General features: G+C 32.5%; 1 protein-coding gene and 2 long non-coding RNA genes across 3 annotated transcripts; 2 read left to right on the top strand and 1 right to left on the bottom strand.

The window, feature by feature from the left end:
• Positions 1 to 4,647: 4,647 nt before the first annotated feature.
• On the top strand, positions 4,648 to 10,594 carry LOC131660546 (uncharacterized). Its single transcript, XR_009300963.1, has 3 exons — positions 4,648 to 4,776; positions 9,392 to 9,480; positions 10,417 to 10,594. It is a non-coding gene; the product is annotated as an uncharacterized LOC131660546 (long non-coding RNA).
• Positions 10,595 to 14,648: 4,054 nt separating this feature from the next.
• Positions 14,649 to 19,169, top strand: LOC131660545 (uncharacterized). The gene is made up of 4 exons (XR_009300962.1): positions 14,649 to 16,082; positions 16,287 to 17,331; positions 17,444 to 17,672; positions 17,778 to 19,169. It is a non-coding gene; the product is annotated as an uncharacterized LOC131660545 (long non-coding RNA).
• A 590-nt stretch (positions 19,170 to 19,759) lies between these two features.
• LOC131660544 (syntaxin-32-like) lies at positions 19,760 to 24,564 on the bottom strand. The gene is made up of 5 exons (XM_058929798.1): positions 24,070 to 24,564; positions 23,725 to 23,975; positions 23,493 to 23,641; positions 22,428 to 22,625; positions 19,760 to 20,129 (listed from the first exon to the last, which is right to left on the bottom strand). The coding sequence occupies exons 1-5, from the start codon at positions 24,341 to 24,343 to the stop codon at positions 19,970 to 19,972; spliced, it is 1,032 nt and encodes a 343-aa protein (XP_058785781.1). The 5' UTR covers positions 24,344 to 24,564; the 3' UTR covers positions 19,760 to 19,969.
• Between the last annotated feature and the right edge of the window lie 1,350 nt (positions 24,565 to 25,914).

Raw genomic sequence — 25,914 nt, 5'->3', positions numbered from 1 at the left:
TGTTATTCACATCATTGTATTTTTGCGAAAGCACAACGAACATATTCCAACTTCATTGTGGGATGGTCACACCCACCTTATTCGACATAGCAGCTACAGTCGTCCTTCGCCCAACTGGAGAAGTCTTCGAACCAACTGAGAGAGATGAAGACACTATTTATTTCAATAATAGGTTCTCTCTATGAGGCATTAAAATTGTTCTCTAAATCCATGAAGAAACTTAAACCTAGAGAAAATTTGTTGCTTGTTGGCCCTTATTGGTTACTTCAACTGTGGCTGATTGCCATGTTTGAACCTTCTCTACAAATCAACATACCCAATGATGAAGTCGGGGAAATCAAGAACATGAAGATTGAAGGTACTCGACTTGCCTTAATGACTCCAAACTGATACAGGGCATACGATGCAAAAAGCTTTCACACAATATTTCATGATGTTTGCCAAGTGTCATTCTTTTAATCCAACAATGGCTCCCTTTGCAAAGCGAAGCTATGGGCCAGAGTGATGCAAACGAAAATCTCTTGCTATTGCTACTGAATATGAGGCCGAATCCATTTAGATATGGGAAGACTTTCTCACCCCAAGACTCATGTCGGCAAGGCGTGAGAATAGTAAAGATGTCATGAAAATGGTTGGCTATCAACCCAACTTGGTATCTTTCCAGTTCGGGATTAGCCAACTTTTGTCTAAATCTTATTTTAGTCGAAAAGCAAGCTTTGTCTGTGCACCATCGAATTCACTAAAATGCAATATGCTGAGCGTTTGAATAGACAAGATGATGTGGGTGTTGAACTTCCACCATTCTTATTTCAATCATCCATAGAAATAGAAAAGCGTTGGTCAAGTTCCAACCCAAAAAGGATGCTTGGTAGAAAGAGTGGGATTTGGCAATTGCATCCAAGAGTCAGATTGAAGACTTAGAAAATACCTTCAAAAAGGAAGATGAAGAAATTAATCCTTATGATGCTAACATCCTCAAGTGGAAATAGCAAATAGAGGAATTGTAGTCAAAAGTGAAGAAGGCTTGAGATAGAAAGGCTGAACTCCGAAGCATTATTCAACATCAACTAGTTGATGAAGCTTTAAGTTGAGTTGAACACTTTGACAATGTTAAAAATTTCGATGCAGAGATTAAAGACATTACTTCCATCATTTCTCTGACTGAGCTTCGGCTAGAGGCAACAAAAGCTTAATATGAAAGACTCAAAGCTTATCTTCCTTTTTAAAACTTGTATTCTTGCTTTTAATTATGAATTTTGTCTTTCGATTGATACTATTTATTTTATAATTTTAAATATGCCTCTTGTGGCATTTTGATATTTGAGCTATAAAACCCTTAGTCTTTTTGACAATGTTAACAATTTGGATGCAGAGATTGCAGGCATTACTTCCACTATTTCTCTGACTGAGCTCCGACTAGAGGCAACAAAAGCTTAATATGAAAGACTCAAAGCTTATCTTCCTTTTTTAAAACTTGTAATCTTGATTTTAATTATGAACTTTATCTTTCAATTGATACTGTTTATTTTATAATTTAAATATGCCTCTTGTGGCATTTTGATATCCGGGTTAAAAAACCCTTAGTCTTTTTTTTATTGAAACATTATTTTCTATTTTTCCTTTATTTTTATTTTCTGCAACGCATGCTTGTATCTTTGAAAGTACTTACCATTTATTCGCAGGATTTGACCTTTAGGGGCTAAGTCTTTGACTTTATACGCATTCTTTGTAAATCCTTACATGATTTGGAATGGTCCTTCCCAATTTGAGGACCATTTTCACAGGGTTCGATCATTCTTATCCATAGGCAAAATGAATTTCCAAACCAAGTCTCCTACCAAAAAGGTTTTTGCTTTAACCTTTTTGCTATAAGCCTTAGCTACTCGTTCTTTATTTCGTATCAAAACGTCTAAAGCAACCAATCTTTCTTTGTCTAGGTTAACCATTTCATCCAACATCATAACCCAATAACAATCACTTGGTATTTTAGTTTGCCTTTGAATTCTGGATGATTGGAGGTATATTTCTACATGTAGCACTGCATCGTTTCCGTAAGTGAATCAAAATGGTGTGGAGTTACTCAACTATGTATGGGGATTTCGACATGCCAAAAGCACTTGGTCTAGTGTTTTATGCCAATTTTTTGGCTTCTTACCTATGTGTTTTTTGATCAAATGAATTATGACATTGTTGGCCACTTCGACCTGGCCATTGGCTTGAGCATAATAGGGTGTTGAAGTCAACAAATTAAATATTGTATCTGAGGCAAAATCTACCACCTTTCTATCTATAAACACTAAGCCTTGATCCGTGGTAATAGTCTCAGGATTCCCAAATCTATATATAATATGGTTTTGGATTAACTAATCACATCCTTTTGATCGACGTTGGGTAGAGGGATAGCTTATATCCATTTGGTGAAGTAATTTAATCCGACTAGGATATATTTATGCCCCTCATCGACAATGAAGGTTTAATCTCACTTATTATGTCTAAAGTCCATTCTCTAAAAGGAAATGACTTGATTATTAAGTGCAATTCACTTGCAGGCACATGCTAGATACCTGAAGACCTTTGACATTCTTGATAACCCTTGCAAAATCTATGCAGTCTTTCAGCATGGTTTTTCAGTACACGCCGAGTCGAAACAACAACCATTTCATTTTTTGGCTAGCTTGATGAGAGCCACATGATCCTCTATGAACTTCAGAATTGGCTTGATATGATTCTCTTTTGCCAAGACACTTAAGAAGAATTCTCTTATAGGTTTTCTTAAATAATTTTTTCCCAATAATCACATAGCTCAAGGCCCTATACTTAATATTTTGATATATCCTTCATGTTGGATTTTCCAAGTATTCGACAATTGGTCTTCGTCAATCATTATCTAACATTAAATCAATGACAAAAACTTCAAAACTTTCAAAATCATCAAAAATTTCAGAACTCTCAAGGTTTGGTATAACTCCAAACTCATTTTCCCCCTCCATCCCCCCAAGTTTTGACATTAATGATATCTCATGCTAGCAGTTAGTCGTAATCAGTTTATCCTTGACCTCAACCAACTCTTCCAGTCTCTATTTGGAGACTTTGTAGCCTGAATCAATTTGTGCTAAGTCATTCGCTTCCTGGTTCTCCAATCGAGGTACATGATCAATATCGACGAAGTGGAAGAGTTTTAGGAGGGTGTTTGCTTTGACGAAGTACATCATCAAGTTTTCCTTGATGCATTTATAATATTTTCTTAGTTGCTTCACCACCAATCCCGAGTCACCTTTTACCATTCAACGCTTTTCTAGATGTGTTTTTTTAAAGATTATTCGATGCTCTTTTGAATGTCTTTGATGATGTGTTCAAGATTTTATTCAATCTTTTCTGGATATCTCTGATGTTTGTTTCTCGTACATTTAATGCTTTTCTGGATGTGCTTGATTATTTTCTGAAGTTCATTCAATGCTTTTCTGGATGCCTTCGATGATTGTTCATGTTGCTTTCCAGAGTTTATTCAGTGCTTTTTTGAATATCTCTGATGATTATCACCTTTTACCCAACTGTCTCCTTCATTAAGTCTTTTACTCATTCCATTTATAGTTTGTCTCACGTGGCGCTATATTTCCCACAGAGATCTGAGTCTGTCTCATATCATATCATACACACAAAAATAAAAAAGGAGTTCATACATTCATATTATTATTAGGGCATCTTAGGTTAAAAATTGGTTTTTGTATGTATTTAAGTATATCTTATCTTGTCGAGACGAAGTTTTCAATTTTCATATCTCCTAATAGAAGAAACTTAAATACGTACAGCTGTTGCACCCTGATTTTTACCCTACGATTTCATCATATTTTTCATTATTATATTTTATCATATACTTTTCGTTTACTAATCCTTAAATTAAAATTGCAAAAATATGTCTTTTTCTCTTTTACCATATTTTTAGTTCTTATTCAAAAATCTTCTTAGAAATTATTATTAAAATTAAACTAATTATTAATATAAAATCATTTTTTTATTTTATTAAAATTTTCTTATTCTTATTTCATATTTTTATTTCATCTTGTTACTAACTATTTCTATTGTTGTTTTTTATTATTTTATAATACATCAAGTGGTCCCATGTATATTGTTTCATTACAACACTACATGCCAACAAAAAGAAGAAAAAAGATATATTCTTTCCAGGCGGTCTAGCGCATCAACACCACCATCCTCATAGTCATTGTACAACCTGCAAAAAAAAATCAGAAAAAAACAAAATTAGTACAGCCACTTTACCTCCCAACTACTCTGCTTAACTGTAACAAAAGTGCTGCTGTTTCATACACTAAAATAGCTAAAACAAAGCCTGCAATGTAAAAAGCAATAGTAAAACAGAGAAAGAGAATTGCAAAGCTGTACCTCAAAACTTACTAACCAAGTTTGTTGTTTGATCCTATCCAAGATGCCTTCTCTCCATCTATAAAGCAGACAATAGCAAAGTCAAATGAAGGAAGAAAAAACTCTGCCAAAATCATTGTCTCTTCCTCCAATTTTCCAAATCTTTATAACTGAAACCGAAACCTTCATACCAACATCATTCATCACTAAATCCAGCAAACAATCCCTCTTCAACATTACTCAACCTTACCTCCTCAAACCCATCCGCAAAACAATATTACAACATCAAGACACTTCAACTCACGGTATCACAGATCACAACGCAAACAGAAATTCATCAAATCACAGCAACAAGAAACTCAATCGGAGCATCCACTTGGAAAAAGCTTCAACTCGGTTTGGATCTTCTAAATTTATTGTGCTTGTGCTAATGTTCTATGCTTGATTTATTGCTTTCTGTGTATCCTTTGCTCCTAGGTTATGTTTACTTCAATTTTGACATTGGGCCGGGTTCCATTGTTTTAAGAGGCCCCAACGGATCTCCTTGTTATAAACCTTCTTCTCCATCGACACACCCCCTCCTGGGGAGGTTTTATTTGACTATGGGCCTGCATTTGAGCCCATTTTTTTTTATTATATCTTTTGTTCTCTTTATATATTACTCCTTTTGTTAGTTTATTTCTAGTTTTGCTTTAGTTCATATAATTTCAAGAATATTTTGTTTTATAATTTAATTATTATTCCAAATATTTTCATAAAAAATCCAAAAACATGTTCTTTTTAGATTAGATTTTATTTTTCATAATAAAAATCCTAAAAATATTAGATAGATGTACATGATAATATTAGTCTAATCCTTCAATCATAATATTAGGTAGATGGTACATAACAACATTAGGATAGTTTTTTCATTAGTTTTTTTTTCATTTCCATTCCTTCTTTTCTTTTTCAATCCTAAAACACTATAATCATAATTAAATAAAGTATTCAGATCCCCATCTTATGAGGGATCATCTGAGTACAATTTCCATTAAAAAAACATTAACACATTCAATTCTAAAAAAACACTCTAAATCTATTTGAATAATTAAAGAAAAACAGTCAAATTCCTCTATCCTATGAAGAATCATTTGACATACTTTATTCAAATAAAGCATTCAGATACCCACACCCTACGAGTGATCACTGGACATGCTTTCACCATAAATAACACCAACCAATTCAATTTTTCTTTTCCCTTTAAGAACATATTAATTCATTTCCACGACAATTGTTTAAGTCTCCAAAGGTCGAGCAACAGTGGAATGCGACGTTTAACACCGTTCAATTAAAAAACACAAAACACATCAAAACTTATAAGCCCAACTAGGACTGCTCTGATTCCTTAAAAGGGATATGTAGGCATTAGTCGAGGGGCCTAAACGAGCACAATCTTGTAAATATTTTTTTCTTTTTCCCGTGTTTCTTTTCTCTTCCTTTTTTGTGTGTTTCCCTTTAGCTTTTAGCTTTAGACTTTTAGATAACATCCATAGATTAGATTAACAAGAGCAAATCCCGTCGAGTGCGACAGACGTGAGGGGTGCTAATACCTCGCCCCTTGCGTAAGCGACATCCTTACCTTTTCTCTTGGTCGAAAGACCTTTGTTTATTTCCCTTTAGGTTTTACTCGATGTTTTCCTTTTCCATCTCTTGGGATAAATAAACAATCGATGACGACTTCATTGATTCATGATGATTTCGATCTGGTTGTTTCACACACAAAAAGGAAGAAATGGATGGCTATTGTAGCAGATCTAGAATACGGTTTTCCACCCGGTCTGAGAGGAAAAGTTCTTCGTCCATGTTGCTAAATGTGTTTCTATATTGCTATATTTGTGATTTATATTACTAGATTTGTATTAGTTTGTGATTTATATTACTAGATTTGTATTAATTTGTGATTTATATTATTAGATTTATATTAATATGTGATTTATATTATTAGATTTGTATTAACCTGTGATTTATATTACTAGATCTGTATTGATCTGTGATCTATTTTTTCTGTCGCTAAATTAAATCTGATGTTTTGTATTTAATTATGGTAGGCTTTGGTGGATGCAAATTGCAGCCTTGAGCCAATTAATGGGGCAATTAGATGTGTGATCTAATTATGCTAAATAAGAACTTTTTACATTATGCTAAATTAGATCTACTAGATGTGTGATCTGTGCTTCCATATTGCTGGATTAATTCTAAAATCTATATTAGTCTATGACCTGTTTTAATTTTCTCTACTACTTGTAGCTCAAATGGCGGTCTCTTTTGAATAATGATCCAGGTTTGTCAATTCTTTTGGGAACCATCTCTTGAGGTGGAAATTATGTTGGGCCTTCATGTTGCACCTGGACCGATTGTCCTTGTTGGTAATGAAGTCCCTTGGTGGTAATCCTGGTAATGAAGTCCCGACTGGTTATCCTACTGTCCCCCTGCTAGTAATCCTACTGGTAACCCTCTCGTCCCTCTGGTAGTAAGTAGGATTACTAGGGGTTACCAGCAGAGGAAAAAGTTGGATTATCTGGGGTTGCCAGTAGGGGACAGTAGGATTACAAGTAGGGACAACCGGTCCAGGTGCAGCACGAAAGCCCAACATCACCTCCGCCTCAACAGATGGCTCCGCAGAAGAAATGACAGACCTGGATCACTGTTTAGAAGAGACCGCCATTTGAGTTGCAAGTAGCAGAGAAAATTAAAACAGGTTACAGACCAATATAGATTTCTGAGTTAATCCTGTAATATAGAATCACACATCTAGTAGATCTAATTAAGCACAATGTAACTAATTAAGCACAATGTAAAAATTTCTGAAGCACAATTACATCACACATCTAATTGCCCCAATAATTGTCTCAAGGTTTGAATTTGAATCCACCAAAACTTACCATAATCAAATACAAAACATTAGATTTAATTTACCGACAGAAAAAATAGATCACAAATTAATACAGATATAGTAATATAAATCATAAATTAATACAAATCTAATAATATAAATCACATTTGTCAAAAAATAAATAAATAATATAAATCACATATTAATACATATATAGTAATATACATCTAACAAGTCACGGATCTAGTAATATAAATCACAGATTAATACACAGATCTAATAATATACATCTAACAGATCACAGATCTAATAATATAAGTGCATGTTTGGTTTGGCTTTTGAAAAGGCCAAATGCAATTTTTGAGGTGTAGAATCAATTCTGGACAATTTTAAGATGTTTGGTTTGACAAAAGTAGAATTGATTCTGTCTCCAAAATTGATTCTACTTGAAGCTAGAATTTGTAGCTTCTGCCTCCAGAATTGAGTCTAGATAATTTTTACACTGTAATTTATTACTCAACTCACTTTTACAAAAATGTATCCAAACATAAATCAATTCTGCTAAACTCAATTCTGCTAGAATTAATTCTATCAAACTCAATTCTACTCGAATCAATTCTGTCCACCGCCAATCCAAACACACCCTAAATCAGATTAATACAAATCTAGTAATATAAATCACAGATTAATACATATCTAGTAATATAAATCACAAATCACAGATATAGTAATATAAATTATATTAATACAGATCTAGTAATATAGATCACAGATATAGCAAAAAAGAAGCAGATTTAGCAACATACTGTCATACCCCAAAATTTGCCCATCCTATTCTAACATTTAACTTTTTATTTTTATTTTATTTATTTATTTTGGTTTTATGAGAGTTTGGTTTAATTTTACTAACACTAGCCTTTTTAAATAGCTTGTTTAAAATATTTGTTTAGTTTAAAATAAGTTTATCTTTACTAATCTAAATTCATTTATATAATTGTTTGTTTTAAATTATTTTTAAGTTTAGTAATTATTAGTTTGATAATATTTTTATTTCTTATTTTTATAGTTATTATTTCTACTTTTACTTAGAATAGAGTTACCTTATTGTTATTATTTTTAGATTCATATTATCATTATATACTATTATTATTATACTATGTTTTTTTTATTATTTTTTATTTGTCCATTATAATTATGTTTAGTCATTAGGAATATCAAGAGTTTTTATTGTCATTAAATCAAAATGAAAGAGAGGCAAATGGTAACGTGAAAAGGACCAAGAAACATCCAAACATGCCAAAATCAAAACCTGCATCTTCAACTTCTTCAAATTCAATCATTCTAAAAATGCAATAAATCTCAATCAAATTTTAATCTGATTCAATCAAGGATTATTGGGGAAAAAACCTAAATGGACATTATAAAAGCATAGGATTTACACAGTCACAGGGGATTTTTGGGCAGCCCTAAAGATCGTGTTCAAGCTCTAAAAAATCAAAGAAAAAGAGTAACTCGGTTCTGGAATTGGAGGCTGGTTCAAGAAAAAGAGTTTCTCTGAAGCGATTCCAATCATCACTATCGTCCAAGGCCTTCAGAAGCGTGAGGATTCGTTCATGGTTTGCTAGTTTCTTTTCAAATTCGGGTTACATGATTCCCACGCTTTTGATGTGATTTGATTACGTATTTGTGTTCATAGTGATATCTGAAAGCGATCTGGATAGTTCAATTTGGTTTTTAAGGCAGGTACAGGATTCCACCATTGTTAGGGTTCCAAGCTCTGAATTGGGGTTTTCTATATTAAAGGGAATTGGACCAAACTAGTGATGCCATCATATTCGGACCATGATTTGGAGTCGATCTATGTTATCATATTCTGTTTATTCATCGTACTTCTTCAAATCATGAAAATTTATAATTTCTCCTCTGTTATTTGATTTTTCCTCTGTTACTATGGGTAATATTTTATTTTAATTAAAAAATATCTCTTTAAAAGACATACTGATGAACACGATAATTTGAATAGTTTCAAATTCTCTTATGTATAAGTTGTTTCTTGGAAAATATCTTATTTGTTTGCTTAATTTCTCATGATTTGTCTGCAATATATTAACTATATTTTATTTACTTTATATTCGGCAGAGATCAAATCTAGATATCAATGCATAAATGTGACTTCTGGTTGCAAATCTCACGATGTTTTCTTATGAATCAAGGGAAATTCATTTTAGGTGTGTACAATATTCTTTTGAATGTTATTTTTATTACAATATACGAATTATATAGAAACTATAAAAAAATTATTGTTTTAATTGCATATTTACAATCAATATTTATATATAGCAAAAAAAATTGTTAAATATGCAATAATTTCTAATTAAAAAATGAGAATATTTTAAATTGTAATTAAGCTATATTTCTGAGAAGAATAAAGAAAATTTATCATTTTAAATGTATATTTATGAATGATTGATATTCAAAGCATTTTCGATATTGAAATAGAATTTTTTTTATGATCAACATTTAAAATAATTTTCTAAAATGATCGATAAATTTAGTTTATTTCATGGTCATTCAATAAACTTATCCGACATTATAATTTTAGTAGTAAATTATTTTAATTAAAAGATATACATTAATAATTATAATGGTCAAGAATGAAAACACATTAGAATTATTAATGGTTTTTAATTTTATGCTACTTTTATATTTATAAATAAAAAATAAGAAATAATTGTAAATTATAGTTATTATTAATAAAAGTACCTCCTATAAATATACCTTGAATAATTGAATTTTATAACTTCTCTTTTCACTTGAAGAAATTAAACATGAAAAATATATTTTCACAAATGTATTATTTTTTTATTCTTATTACATTTTAGAAATAAATGTGTGTGACACACCAATACCCCTACGAATGCACGGGTATCCTGACCAAAATTATTGATAAAAGTAAATTATATTTTAAAAAATTAGAAAAGGAAATTTTTTTAATCATAAAGTTTCGTAGTGAATTTTTATTCATTTCTGGTTATTATTATTATTATTATTATTATTATTATTATTATTATTATTATTTTGAATTTGAACGGTTACATGTTTATTATTTTTCTTGAGTTTTAACCGAAAATGTTTGTTCTATTTTTTTTATGTGTAATTTGAAGGGAAGAACAAACAAGTCTTATGGGTGTTGTCCAATGTGTGGATGCAAAGGAGTATACTATACTGTCTAGAAAATTGTATTATTATTTGTGAGTTCCAAGAGTAATAGATGCAAAGGAGCATACTATACTGTCTTGAAAATTGTATTATTTTTTGTGAGTTCCAAGAGTAATAGATGAGACGAGACATTATTATAATTATATTGTAAGTAAGTTTATCAACTTTTCATAATAAGTTTGCACGAGACTAAAAGTGTTTACGTTTATTTTTTGGTTAAAAACATTAATGAGATATCAATGCAATTATTTTTCAATTACTCTTTTTTTTTGTGCATTTAAAATATTGATTGAATTATAATGTTAACTAAATCATTATTACTGTTAAAATATTGATTCAATTACTCATTTTCAAGTTTAACGTTTGTGCATACTTTTTAAAAAATTTTGGTTTTAAATTTCTTCCTATTTTCTATTGGTTAAAAAATTTAAATTTTTTAGATCTCATTTTTTAATTATTTTTTAAACTTTTTTTCTTTCTAAAATAATATTTTTTGTTGTTTTTAAAATGGTTTGAAAATTTTGATTTTGATTATTTTTTATTTACCTTATTTATTGCCTTTATTTTTCTTATGTTATTTCTATTTTTGATTTCTACCGATCAAATCTTTTTAAATCTATTCATTTGTCTAATCACCTATATATTTTCATCATCTTTTCTTTTCTCCTTCCCAATGTCATACTGCAATTTTCAACCACTCTTCTGCTATCAAATCATTTCATTTATCCTCTTCTCTCTCCTACCATTTAATTATTCTGCAAACAAATTCAAATACCCTTCTTCTATCATCAATTTCTTCATGAGACTCCATAATCTTCTTCCTAATATCTAACTTGATTTATTATTTTAATGGTCACTTAATTATTATCATTGCATTTTCTTTATTTGATGGCTTAAAGGGACAAATACAACATATTCATATAATTAAAAGATAAATTTATTAATAATTATATGTTTACAACAAATATTTACGATTTCAAAAGGGAGAAAACTACTTATGAATTATATATAATAAAGATGCCTTTTCATATATTATATTTTTAAAAAATTAAAGTACTACATATAATTTATATATTTTACGTTTTGAATCAATTAAATATTACATTAATTATTCCATTATTCAGTATTATTATTAATTATGTTGTTCATTATTTATTACTATTGTTCACTACTCTTTATGGAGATTTATGGTGGACTATTATTTTTAATTAGCTAATAAAATTTTGTGATTTGATTATTGATGAATAAAATATCATATATTATTAAACAAAAAATATTGTGTTATTTACTTACATACATTTTTTTAATAGAAATATTAAGTATTATAAGACAAATGTGTGCATAATTGTTTTTGTTATAAATAAAAGATAATAATGATATTGGTTAATAAATAATTTGGCTAATTTGTTAGATAGAAAGTGTAGGATAAAAATGTAATAATAGGTAATCATGACATTGTCATGGTATAACCACATCAATATTTTATTTTTAATATCTTTTTAAACCTACTTATAACAACGACAGTCTATAATATAGCTTTTATGTCATATCTTTAACTTTTTTATCTTCATAATAATATTTTAATATATTTTTTTTATTATAATATTATTAAGAATAAAAAATTACTAAAATAAAATAGATATACAATGTTAATTTCTTTTTAATTTACCCAAGACACAAACATAACCTCTCAAATTATATCCATTTCTTCGGTTACCATGATATGAAACAATCAAACCACAATAATCTATACTTTTTTTAACAAGTCATATTTTTTTCCACCAAGGCAATTAAAATTGTTATAATCTTATCAATTAACGTTACATACCGGGTTAGCATTTTCAAACAAATTCATACATAACATCTCTCGTGCATTTCTTAAATTATAGGCATGTAATGCTATCAGCAATGTGTTTCCGGCACAGTTGAACAATTAAATGACTCCACATACAAATATTATATAATTGTTTTATTAAATTTAAAATTTCGATGTTGGAAATAGTATTTTACTAAGATAATAATTTTTATTTTTTATAACACCAAATTAAAATAATTATAACGAGAACGTGATATGACTGTTTAAAATATTGAATATTAATGGGACTGTCAAATTATTGATCAAAATATTAAACATTAATGGGAACATGAAGTTTTTGATTAAATTTTTTTTTCACGGGTACCAGATATTTTTCTATACATTCAATTATTATTTTTTCACGGGTACCAGACATTTTTCTATACTTTTAATTATTATTTTTTCACGGGTATCAGACATTTTTCTCTACATTTAATTATTATTTTTTCACGGGTACAAGACATTTTTCTATATATTTAATTATTATATTTTTCACGGGTAACCAAATATTTTTCTATTAAAAAATATACATCCGAAATAAATGCGCGTCCCGTACCAGAACCCGTGCGAACGCATAGGATTACATAATATGTGCTATATAGGATTACATAATATGCGCCACATAGAATATTATGTATCTGTTAAGTACAAACTGAATCTTTCTTCCAGTTCTGCAGGCGCGATGTCATGAGTTGATGTCATGACATTCCATCATAATTTTTTTTAGCTTTTATTTTTTATTATATTTTTTTATCTTCTATTATTCACATATATTATATTAAAAAATTTTATTGATCTAAATGTTTTTACGGGTACCAGACATTTTTCTATACATTTAATTAATTTTTTTTACGGGTACCAGACATTTTTCTATTAAAAAATATACATTTGAAACAATGCGCGTCCCGTACCAGAACCCGTGCGTCCGCACGGGTTTGTTACTAGTTGTCATTAAATCAAAATGAAAGAGAGGCAAATGGTAACGTGAAAAGGACCAAGAAACATCCAAACATGCCAAAATCAAAACCTGCATCTTCAACTTCTTCAAATTCAATCATTCTAAAAATGCTACAAATCTCAATCAAATTTTAATCTGATTCAATCAAGGATTATTGGGGAAAAAACCTAAATGGACATTATAAAAGCATAGGATTTACACAGTCACAGGGGATTTTTGGGCAGCCCTAAAGATCGTGTTCAAGCTCTAAAAAATCAAAGAAAAAGAGTAACTCGGTTCTGGAATTGGAGGCTGGTTCAAGAAAAAGAGTTTCTCTGAAGCGATTCCAATCATCACTATCGTCCAAGGCCTTCAGAAGCGTGAGGATTCGTTCATGGTTTGCTAGTTTCTTTTCAAATTCGGGTTACATGATTCCCACGCTTTTGATGTGATTTGATTACGTATTTGTGTTCATAGTGATATCTGAAAGCGATCTGGATAGTTCAATTTGGTTTTTAAGGCAGGTACAGGATTCCACCATTGTTAGGGTTCCAAGCTCTGAATTGGGGTTTTCTAAATTAAAGGGAATTGGACCAAACTAGTGATGCCATCATATTCGGACCATGATTTGGAGTCGATCTATGTTATCATATTCTGTTTATTCATCGTACTTTATGAGATAGATTTCTGCAGGGGGGAAAGTGCAGAACCGCGACGAGGAAGAAGAAGCTTGGCTGGGCGCGCAAGCTTTATTTGAATTTTTCTGCATTCGTATATTATGTTCAGCGTTGGTATTTTTATCATCAGATGGACACTGGCATATTAAGTCTCTTATATGCAGAGACGTGGGTTCGATTCCCGTCTCAAGCATTATTTTTAACAAAACAATTCTGCAGATCCAGTGGTGCTATCTCGCGAACAGCTATGGTGCAACCTCAGGGCTCTACCGTTGGATCTCCCTCAGCTCAGATCCAACGCATCTGAAAAGGAGGCGCATACTAACGGTAAGATATCAAACCAGGGTTGTACGCCATCTAAAACACACTAAACCACGAAACTACGGATTTTCATCTCTTCAATACTGCGATTTTCAAACTACGATAAGGTAATTCAAAATACCTTGCGAACTTCGCATATTCAAAACTACGATAGGCCATTCAAAAAGCCTTCAAACCATATCATATCAAATTCTAATTCTAAGGCGTACAACCCTATGCCCGAACTACGTTGACTCTGATTCTCCATAAGGAGATACGTAGGCACTTGGTAACAAGGCGAGTCCCCTTCCCCATAAATCTCATTTTTTTCCCTATTCATTTCTTTAGCTATTAAACCTGAATATTTTAGCCATAAAATTTGACCTTAGATTCAAAGCCATAGGAAAGGGTTGAGGGTGCCTAACACCTTCCCTCGACCTGATTATAATAATCTTACCCGTTCTCTTAATTGCATAAGGTTTCCTATTCGCCTTGGTAGAATAGGTGGCAACTCTAAAAGTCTAATTTTTAGGGCAGGTTGCTACACATACACGAAGAACTTTTCATTTCAGACAGGGTGGAAAACCGTATTTTGGATCCGCTACAATAGCCATCCATTTCTCCCTTTTTGTGTGATGCAAATAGATTCACTTCTTCAGATTGAGAATCATTTCTCAAACTGCATCATAAGAGGTTGTGCAAGAGGAGGTTGTGCAGGTTGTGCTACAGGAGATTGTGCAGATGGTTGTTCGTCAGCCATGTGGTTGAATGCTTAGGGTTTCGGGTTTCGAGAGTATATTTTGGGAAGAGGTTAAGATTAGGGTTACGGGTTTGAGTAAGATCGTGGATGTGACCCGACAAAGGAATTTCATATCTTCAGTCAAACTCATCAGGAGGAACCTGCAATGGAATTCATATGGAGGAACCTGCAAGGGCAAAAGTGAAAAGTAAAATACTTTTAAGAGAGGAGTTTACCGATTTCTTAAGCAGTTCCAAATAAACTTTACTAGAAGGTTTATGTTAATATCTCTAGTGAACTGATTCCCAAGGCACTAATTCTGACGGTATAATGTCTAAGTTACATTTGAACTCAAGATCTTTAAGTTGAAAGGCACTTGAATTCTTGACCTAGCTTTTTTGGGTCTTATATATCTATCAAATAAGAAAACAAATGTACTTAAAAATACCAATTTTGCCCTTTGTTTAAAATTCTCCACATATTGTAACTAATTGTCTGCCTGGTCCAAGTATTACTACTACTTTGTTACTTTGTTGATGTTGTTGTTTTTCGCTAGCAATTTGGCCTTCATATGACGCTTAGGACTTCAAGTGAAACCAAACCACCACTTTATAACCTTCCCAATGCAAATATTTTTGAACTGGTTTCAGAAAAAGCAAACTCACTTCTGCCTCCATCCACTTCTTCTCCCAATAACTTCAACAATTTCTCTCTATCTCTCTCTATCTCTCTCTCTCTCTAACTTCTTTCGTCTTCCTCTTCATATTCTTCCTTCTCCCTCATCTTCTTCGTCTTCCTCAATGTTGTTTTGTTCTTTTGGTATCTCACTGAAGGAAGAGACACAAATGATCCCTCACCACTACAACACGCCATAGTCGATGCATCTCACAACTCTGAAAGGAATACGACAGTCGTCTTTGTCGTTGATATTTTGTTTTCGGTCACATCATCACCATCCTCTTGGTTGTTCGCTCACCACCCTTTATTACCGTCAATCACTGAAGCTCGTGTTTCAGATCAGGCAAGATCCATCGTGAACTACTCTTTTTTCTGCGAAACTGTTGCGGTTGTAACCCATCATCCAAAAACATCACAAACGTAAGGTATCTTATATTTTCCTTTTGTTCTTTGATGTTCTTTGTTGTTGTGGCTGCATGTTTTATATTTGTTGAAGGAAAAGTAGTGTTGTTATTGTTGAAGAAGAAATAGCTCCCTTGGTTTTTGTTTTTTTTGTCACTGTTTGTGATTTTCTATAATATATTTACGAGATTTGTTTCTGACTCGCTGGTAAATGTTTATCCTTGCAGTTATGGTCATGTGAAACCAGACATTGTTGCATATGGACAGGACATAATGGGATCAAAGATTAGTTCGGGCTGTAAAAGTTTATCAGGAACCAGTGTTGCAAGTCCGGTAGTTGCTGGTGTTGTATGTTTGCTTGTCAGTGTATGTTTTTTATATTATCAATCTTGGACACTCACTCTCCATAGAGCCCTTCGTAAAGTAAGTATATAATTCGTGTTGAAGCTGCGCAATTGTATGCATCCCTGCAGCCAAGGAGATGCTAAACTACTTAAATGTTAAGTCTAAACCTGGTTTCACTGCTCAAAAAATTATATTGACCGATGTAAGAGAAGAAACAATTGTTTATATCAATTTGTTTTTAAGAATGTTGTTTATACATTGGTTTTGTAGTGCTACAGCAGTGGCGTTTTGCGTCTATAGACAGGTTTTGGAAGTCCCAGTTTGAAGTCTTTTGAATGTGGAATATGTTGGTCACTAGAGTCCAATCTGTTGGTCTATTTTGGATGTGAATTGCCAATGTTTTAAGACTTAAATTCTGAAGTCATTTTGCCAATAAAACATAAATAAAGTACTTGGTGACAATTATTATTAATTGTATAAGGTTTGTCTAATGATGACGATGTAAAAAACGTGGTGGAATAAGAAATATCACTGTGAATGGAGTTATCTAATAACTGTGGGAAAAATTGTTGCTGCTACTACTAATTGTGAACTGCAAGATCTTTTTAACATTATTATACCAAATCAATTGGTCTTGCTAAATTCTATTCTTACATTCATTGAGAATAAATGATTTTGTTATCAAATCCTGATTATGTTTTGAAGGTATGGATTATCTTTTATTCTGTGCTATGGTTCTGTACAAATTGATAAATCGCTCGCCTTCTCCTTTGGGTGGAGGGATTTGTTAAAGTGTGATAATTCGGAGCAGGACTGGTTTAAAACAATGTTTACTGCAGGGTTCACAGCTTTGAACCATATTTCTACATGAGCTGCCCTCCTAGAATGGGACCAGATAATATCTCCCATTTTCATCAAATTCTCAAGGTATCTCGCTTAGTACTTGAAATTAATTGTTTTTAATCAAGAAAATGAATTCTTTATTTAGCTTTTTGAATTGCCTTAAATGTACTTACATTTACATCTTCTAATGCTTCAGACTAGGATGAGAGAAGCGGAAGCCAATAGAAATAACAATGTAGAAAAAAAATTCGTCGAGTTGACTGGAGTTATATAATAGCAAGTTTACTCGTCGAGTTGTTATGGTGTTGTGAGGGTTATGGACAAGGATTTTATCAGAGATTGTCACCAGATTGAAAAGTTCTACAAGCTTAAATTGCAACTTCCGACAACAGTCTGGACGTGAAGTCAACAGAGCAGTGCATCTTGTAGGTTTTTCTTTACAAAGAATTATATTTCTTAACAATTTTATTTGTAGCTTTATTTTAAACTTTCTTTCCTTATGTTCAATTGATTTCTGATTTTTATTACAGTTCAGCAGTTATGTTTGCGGCAGCGTTGCTTTTAAATGACTTAGTATCGTGCTTCAACCAATAGAATCATCATCGTGTAGCTGCATTGGCTGAACTCGGTGTTGGTTTCATGTTTTCCTATTTCAGACCTAAACTCGGTGTCTTTTTTGCATCGATTCGGTATCTTTCAGGTAAACACCAACTCATGTAATCAGTTCTGTTTTATATCAGAGCTGCTAAACTGAGTTTTTATATGTCAGTCATGTTGTTTTGTATTGCTTAGGCTATTAATAATTGCAAATAAGGTGCTTACTTTGCTATCAGGTTAGCTTCTTGTATTTCAATGTGTATACAGAATTACAGGCGAAATCCAACGAAACTCGGGCATATATCGACGCGGTTTGTGGGAATTCATCTCATGACAGCCAAGAAGCTACAACCTAAGTGTCTGCTACAAAGTCAAACACATCATTGACATTGGCCCGAAAAGAGGTGTTAGCTGCGGGAGCATTTCCATGCCAACATGACAGAAGCATTATAATATGCCGCCGCAGTCGTTAAGAGTAACAGTCTGAGTTCCACACTCGGAGCAGTTACAAATGCATTATAGCAGCAATACTTGAGCGGTTAAAGCATTTATCCGAGCACTACTAGAGATTGACCGACTTGAGGCTCTCGACAAAGTCTCCGGATTTGAAACGATGCCAAACACCGTGTCGTCGATACCACTAAAAGATAAGTTATTTTTTACTTATTCTGTTAACTAAATCAATTGACCATTGTCGTTCAATATGCACTGATAATATGTCAAACGATGTTGGATTGTATGCTAGCTTGTCAAAAGGAATTAAATACGTAATTCTGACATTTGTGTGAGAGGAGTACAAATTAAAAACGTATATGACGCGGATCAGAAGCAGGTGAGGCAATTATATGGTTCATGTTACATATTATTGGACTTACTGAAGTTGGATCCTTGAGGTAAAGAGCAACATGCTGCATTACAAACGGTGAAGCAGAGAACACGGTTTTATATTGCTCACGTAGTGTCTTTGTTTGATTCTGCCAAGACTTCTCCTTGAACAAGTTTATTAATTTAAATATTTGGACTATAACATGGCTTATGGCTAACAAACACTTCTATGTCATTGATGAGTGGTTATACTGAATATATCGGAGGCAAAAACAAAGTGCTCAAATCCATGAAAAATCACTTGGATAGCGACGTGGTCCGAGGAAGAACTCGTAAAAGCAGCACAAGTTCCATGCGGTGTTATATTGAGTAAACAAACATAAGATATCCTAACTTATTGACATATTTTGTATTGTCTGCATTACTTAATATATCTAACCATTTTTTCGATAAGAAAGTTTCCATCTCCCGGAGAATATTTTGTCGAGGAGTCAATCTTGTGAGACTGATTTCCCTCTAATATCATTTAAAATGTATTTTGGTTAAACAAATTATTATTTTTTTTATGAACTTTAGTACAATTAAACTATTCTTAATTTTTTATGATTTCACACAACATTACATAATGTTTATTTCTAAAAATGTATAATTGATATTAAGATGTTTGATTATTATTTTAAATATACCTTATGGCTAGATTTATAATAAAATTCATTTAAATTATCTATAGGAACAAACTTATTATTGATTCAAATATTTTTTTAAATATTGTCAAATAAATACAAATATTTATATGCGAGAAAAAATTGGATTGATTAAAATATTTGTATATATATGAAGAAAAAAAATAAACTCTTTTGATTAAGCAATTTTTTTTTTCATTTTACATTTTAGAAACAAATGCGCGTGACACACCAGTATGCACGGGTATCCCACTAATATTCTTATATAGAAAGAGTAATAAAATTCAAAATTTTGAAATTTTACTTAATCACAGAAACAAATTTATATCAAGATAAAATCTTGTTGGCATTTTCAATTATTTCATTAATTAATCTCATCAACAAAACAAAACAGGGTATAATCACCATTACAAATGCAATGCACACAGTACTTAGCCTCTTTATATGCATCAATATCAATACGTACATGTATAAAATTTGACAAAGTTGGTCCAAAGCTAAACTCTGTCATAAGGAATATATATTTAAAGAAACAGAGATATAGTAAATGGAATACAAAAGGCTTATCACCGCTATGAACCTCATGTTTTTTGGTCAATTTTCTGTCTCTGGAGCAACTACGCCACAAAAAATAAGAAAACCATAAGAAAAAACATCAAAACAAAGAAAATCTTGATCATCAGCCACCTATTAGAAGATATGCTATTCAGATACTTCAACAAAGCCCCTTGTGCCCCCTCTACATTCGTCAAAGTATCATCCATGTTCTCATCAATCCTGCAAATTAAGTTCCTCTGTCAGCCCACCAAAATCTCAATTGGCCAATATAAAAACAAAAATCAAGAGACAATTCAAATATTAGCAATCAAAATACTCATAAATTACATACCCAAAAAAATAGACATAAATGATCATTTTATCAATCAAAATACGCATGCAATTATTTGCATCAAATTTCTAGTTATAAATGAGCATCAAGGTTGTCAAACAAGCAAGTTCCAGCAAACCCGTCTTTAGATAATAGCTGATAATACCCTAATGTGGATAGTGGATAGACAAAGATGGTATGTTGGTGCGAGTATACTATAGGGTCAATAAGCCCAACACTCCCTTGCAACATAAGATTGATGATTATTATAGCTACCAATAAATTCCATTATCTTAACTTTTTACCATTTAAACTTATTCCTAAACATGCAAGTTATCTTGTATGAGATAGTATATTACTTTCCCGATTACTAACAACAACAACAAAGCCTTATCCCACTAAGTGGGGTCAGCTATATGGATCAACTTTGGCCATAATGTTTTAAAAAGGACCATGCAGACGACACATGTCATAGAGATTCGACAAAGTTTTACGTTGGCTGACGACTGCCTAACACAAACCTATCCTTTTATCCTGGCTTGGGACCGGCTATGTATAACAATTAGCAAAGCTAACCTAGGCCGGCTTTTTCACAATTACTACTTCAAGTAATTTATAAATTTAAGAGTGAAGAATCCTTGTGGCCCCTAAGAAAATTTGAGACTCAATTTGGTTCTTTACCCAAAAAAAAATATACAGTATGTAGTCCTTCACAAAATTAAACCAAAGGACACTGAACATCCATCGAAAAAATTGATTTTTTTTGCTGACATTTAATGTTCTCATCCACTGTGTCCATTAATTTGATCACCATGTTGCTTAAATGTCCACATCAACTCAAAAGCTTTTCACATTTTTTCCATTGGGATGCGGTTTTCCATCATGATTTGGTTTTCTAACATGAATAACATTGATGCGTCTTTAACCCAATCTATTCTCTGACTTCTTTATAAGATTTAATCTTCATAAGTTCATAATTACAAAATAGAAACAAATTTATATTCTCATAATCACATGTAAGGAATCTAAACACCTAAATGAAATTGTTCACAACTTTAAGATCGAAATAATTAATTCATGATAACTTACAAACTTTGAATCTGATCATGACAATCTTCTTAATAAAAGAACATTTTCAAACATGGATATTATCGAGTTAAGCAGTTCAAAGGCTTGAAAACATAGATTTAGAGACTTTAACGCCTTCTACTTATCAGTTCATCAAATTTTCTTAATAGGATTCAGACAAATTGACAAGCTGATTAAAAAACTGCATTCAGAATCAGGAAACCTAATCAAGATAAATCCAAGCATTTAAAAGGAAAAAGAAAAAAATTGCTACCTATGACTCTTCCACCAGTATCATTAAATCAATACTCACCAGTCATCAGAGATTCAATAAGGAAAAACACTAATTAGTTTACAATGTTATTCCTATGTATACCACATCCGTGGCAAGACCATTACATTTCTAAAGGAGCAAATAGGACCAATGAAGTAATTAAAGCAATAGGCAAAAGGGAAAATCATGTGTTTCAGGCATGTTATAAAACAAAGCACATATGAACAGCCACTCATTAGGAAGCAATATAGGTTTATAACCTTTTTCTCAATCTACTCACTTTTTAATTAACGGGTATCCGCTTGCAATTTACTACATTATAAAGTTCACATTGTAAATTAGAGGATGCTAAATTTTTATACAAACCATTTCTCAGCTCATTAGTAGCTAAATAAGCAATTTCACAGGCATCAAAACTTTATGGCTAACATGTAGTAAATAACTCAATTTTCCCTGAGGCGAGCAACCTTACGCGCAACCACATTTGCTTTTCCTCTTTAAGGCTCACCCAGTGTTTTATATTAGTTTAATTCTTGCGCAAGTAATTTCTTTCCTCAATCCTCAAAGAGTAGACAAACAAGCATTTCGAATAACATGGCATACCAAAAGACCACAAATTTATTGTTAATGAAGACAAAATGATCAAATCATCTTGCACAAATAACCGCAAATCAAAGCCATGGTTCTCTATACATATCAAAGCCCTAACTTAACTCAACTCTTAAGGTTAATAACAGCCACAGATTCATTAGGTAAAAAAATTACTTAAGATCAGAGCAAGTTTGTAGATAATAGTAACACACATCATAAATCGTGTTGGAATAAAATAATAAAGGACAATAGACAAGTTAGGCAAATAGAAAACCTGATGGCAATCTCTCCTTGCTGGGAGACAAGTGTTGCTAGTTGATTAAAGATGCTTCCGAGCTCGTGAATAGTAGACTCGACATTTTGAAGAGCTTCAGCCCTGCTTTGCATGTAAGTGTCCTGCAATGGAACTACCTGTTGTTGCTGTTGCTGCTGTTGTTGCAGCAATGGTTGACTCTCCCCATCCACTTGCTTCCTGTGGAATGTGGATGTGAAGACCGTGAAAAAATAAAATAAAATGTATGAAAGTAGAGTTGAAGATATAATTCAACCAAACTTGAAACAAACTCAAAATGCCAATATAACTAACTAATTATTAGTCTTTTGTATTAAATCATCAACCATATCAAACCATATAATAATAAATCAAAATCTATATTATATCACTTCCCTCTTTATTTAAAACCTTATCACTTTGAACATATACAAAGCTCGTGGTATGAAATTAATATCAGTACAATGGCTAGCTGTGACATAGTTTTTGAAAATTGAGTGATTCTTAGGATTGTCAATTGCAGACCTCGGAAAATAGCAGTTTTGTTCAAATTCTGTTACTCAACAATTCTATAGTGCCGCTATTTCACAATATTTTATACTAAATAGCATATTTCAAAACAAAAGCAAATTGTTGAAATTCCACTATGCAATTGTGCTATAGCCACTATTTAACAACACTTCATACAGCAATAAACATCCAAAAAGAATAAACCGATAAAAGGCGGGTGACCACACTATAGCATTTTACTCTATTCTACTTGATAAACCGAGTCACTTAGAATCTCTTGTTTCTTGGAACAAAATCTATGAACTTGATAATCTAATCAAGTATGACACAAGTTAATTTGATGAAAAGCAAAGTGATTCGAGTAATCTTATATGCTTAATTTGATAAACCGGGTCACTTAGAACCTCTTGTTTCTTAGAACAAAATCTATGCACTTGATAATCTAATCAAGTATGAAACAAGTTAATTTGACAGATAGCAAAGTGATTCAAGCTATCTTACATGCTTAACTAAAGTCTCTAACAGTACAATCAACCGAAGAAAAAGAGCATAACTTACCCACTAGCCCATGGAGGTGGTGCAGGAGCATTAGAACTACTAGCAGAAGACTTTGTAGCTAAAGGACGTTGACGGATGAAAGGATTTGCAGACTCCTTGGAAGCAGTGGACGAAAACAATTGTCTTCTACTCTCGTGCGTTTTCAAGTTCTTCATTAAAAAATTCAAAACCATCGTCAGCAACTACCATAGCACATACACACATTTACAAATCACAAAAAAAAAAACAATACCTCAGTTCTCATGGTGAGAACATCTTTAAACTCTTTAGTGGTGCTCATCAACCGCGTCTTTAAATCATCCACAACCGTCGTCGAATGACTAGTCGTATCTGTAGAAACATTCCCACTCTCATTTCTAGAATTGCTGACCAATTGAAGATCCACAACCGCAGAGTTAAGCGCGGTAATATCTTGTTTAATAACACTCGTTAGTTCCTGAATTTCCATAGTTGGATCATCAAAAACCGAAGTCCTTTTCGCCACTACAAATCAAAAAAAAAAACAAACATTAATCAGCATTAACAACACATGAATGAAGAATTGAATAAAAGTGAATATGAAATTACGAATAATTACATTTGGCGAGCTTGGAGAGTTTCTGAGAGGTTTGGTGAATTCCATATCCAATCTTGGAAGCTCTTCGATTAAACTCCGATTGAATTGCGACGGCAGATCGAGGATCGTCGGATCTGGAAGAGGAAGAAGAAGGAGAAGAGGAAGAAGGAGGATGATGAGTGCTAGTGGTGGCTCCGTTTGAGGTTGATGATAGAGATTTCTTCAATTTTTCTGCGACGGTGTGGAATTCATGTGTGCGATCTCGAAATGAGGATTGCGTTGATTTGAATTGCATCTTGGTGAGGGATCTGTGTTGGAACCCTAGATCTGATTGGAATTGGGGCACGTTTGGGGTTGGGTATAGGTTGGATTGGTTAAGGATGTGATGAAATGGTTCGAATGATTAGAAAGGGGGAGAAGGAAGAGGAGGTTTGTGAATTTGGGATTGGAAATTGGAAGATCCAGCTTTCATGTTGATTGTTACAACATAAAATCATATGCTTATGACTAGTCACCATGTGTTATATGAAAAGATTATTTACATTAACCATGAATCTTATTGTTTGTCTAAAAAAAGTTAATAATTTAATTAATTTTGTATTAGTAAAATCATAAGATTTTAATTTGTATGCAATTTCATTTCAACATGATTCATTTATGAATATGATTTGTTTTTACGGTTATAAACTTAATTCATTTCACTAGTAGTAAGATTTTAAATACATCTTGGTACATTAATAAAACAATGAAGACTAGTAAAAGATGGAGTCATATGTGCTAAACCAAGATCAACTTGTTTCCTAGCGGAAACATAAGAATTCTTAAACAAGATAGCTAGTAAGTGCTTACATTAACTAGTAATAGCACCATAATCTTTATTATTTGGATGTTGACTATTCACACTATCCACTACACTTTTAAGTTTTAACATCCATCTCAAAACCACACTATCAAAACCAAACTTATACACCCATTTGATAGATGTCAAAAGCCCTAAAACCCTTCCCTGCATCGACGTTTATACTAGGTGAATACTTCATCCTTTCTCTTCATTAGGTATTGTCCATATTAAAGAAGATCCCCAATAAAGGCTTCCAAGACTTTTACTTGAAATAAAGCTGGAACATCAACATGAAAGCTCAAGCTCTAAGATGAACTTGTGAGGGGGCAACTTTTAGATGGTTCATCATGGCCACCTCAAAGTCAGAGAAGGATAGACACACACCCTAACCTAGTGAAGAGACACTTATACAGGAGAACCGAGCGACACTCAAAAGCTCTACACATCCTCTCATCTGAACCTACTGGCAGAGTCTCCCAATTTGGTTTATTGCCTATTACGATGTTGGCTTGGGTTATAGCTTCGACAATGTTCAGGGTAGAAGGAGTCTTAACTCTTTCAACGACCACCCAATGGTAGCTATTTTCATTCGCTAACGCTATTAAGTTAAGACCTTTGCGAGCCAATACGCCGACTTCATAATGATCACTAGGATTAACCCAAGATACAATGTCATGTTTCCCTTCACATTTCAAGTGAAGAGAAAAATATGCATCACTAGGATCATAACCAATTGACTCTCGATATGTTTGAACAAAATGACCAACACGTTCCCTCCTTTGACAAGCCACCTCTATTTTTAACTCGACCAAGACAGGAGGGGGAATCGGTATCTCGTCAAGGTTTTTACCCACCGAATTCCACAAGAAACCGAGATTTTGAAGTATTCATAGAAATAGTGTTATTTGACAGAGATTCTCTAGACAAATCCTCTATCTTCGAATCATCATTCAATACAATGATTCTTGATTCAGAACCTTCACTAACAATGGAGAAGGAGTGCGACTCGGACTCCATTCCCCTTT

The sequence above is a fragment of the Vicia villosa genome, linkage group LG3 (genome assembly GCF_029867415.1).
Source record: "Vicia villosa cultivar HV-30 ecotype Madison, WI linkage group LG3, Vvil1.0, whole genome shotgun sequence".
Lineage (NCBI taxonomy): Eukaryota > Viridiplantae > Streptophyta > Magnoliopsida > Fabales > Fabaceae > Vicia > Vicia villosa.
This window is presented reverse-complemented; position numbering and strand designations above follow the sequence as displayed.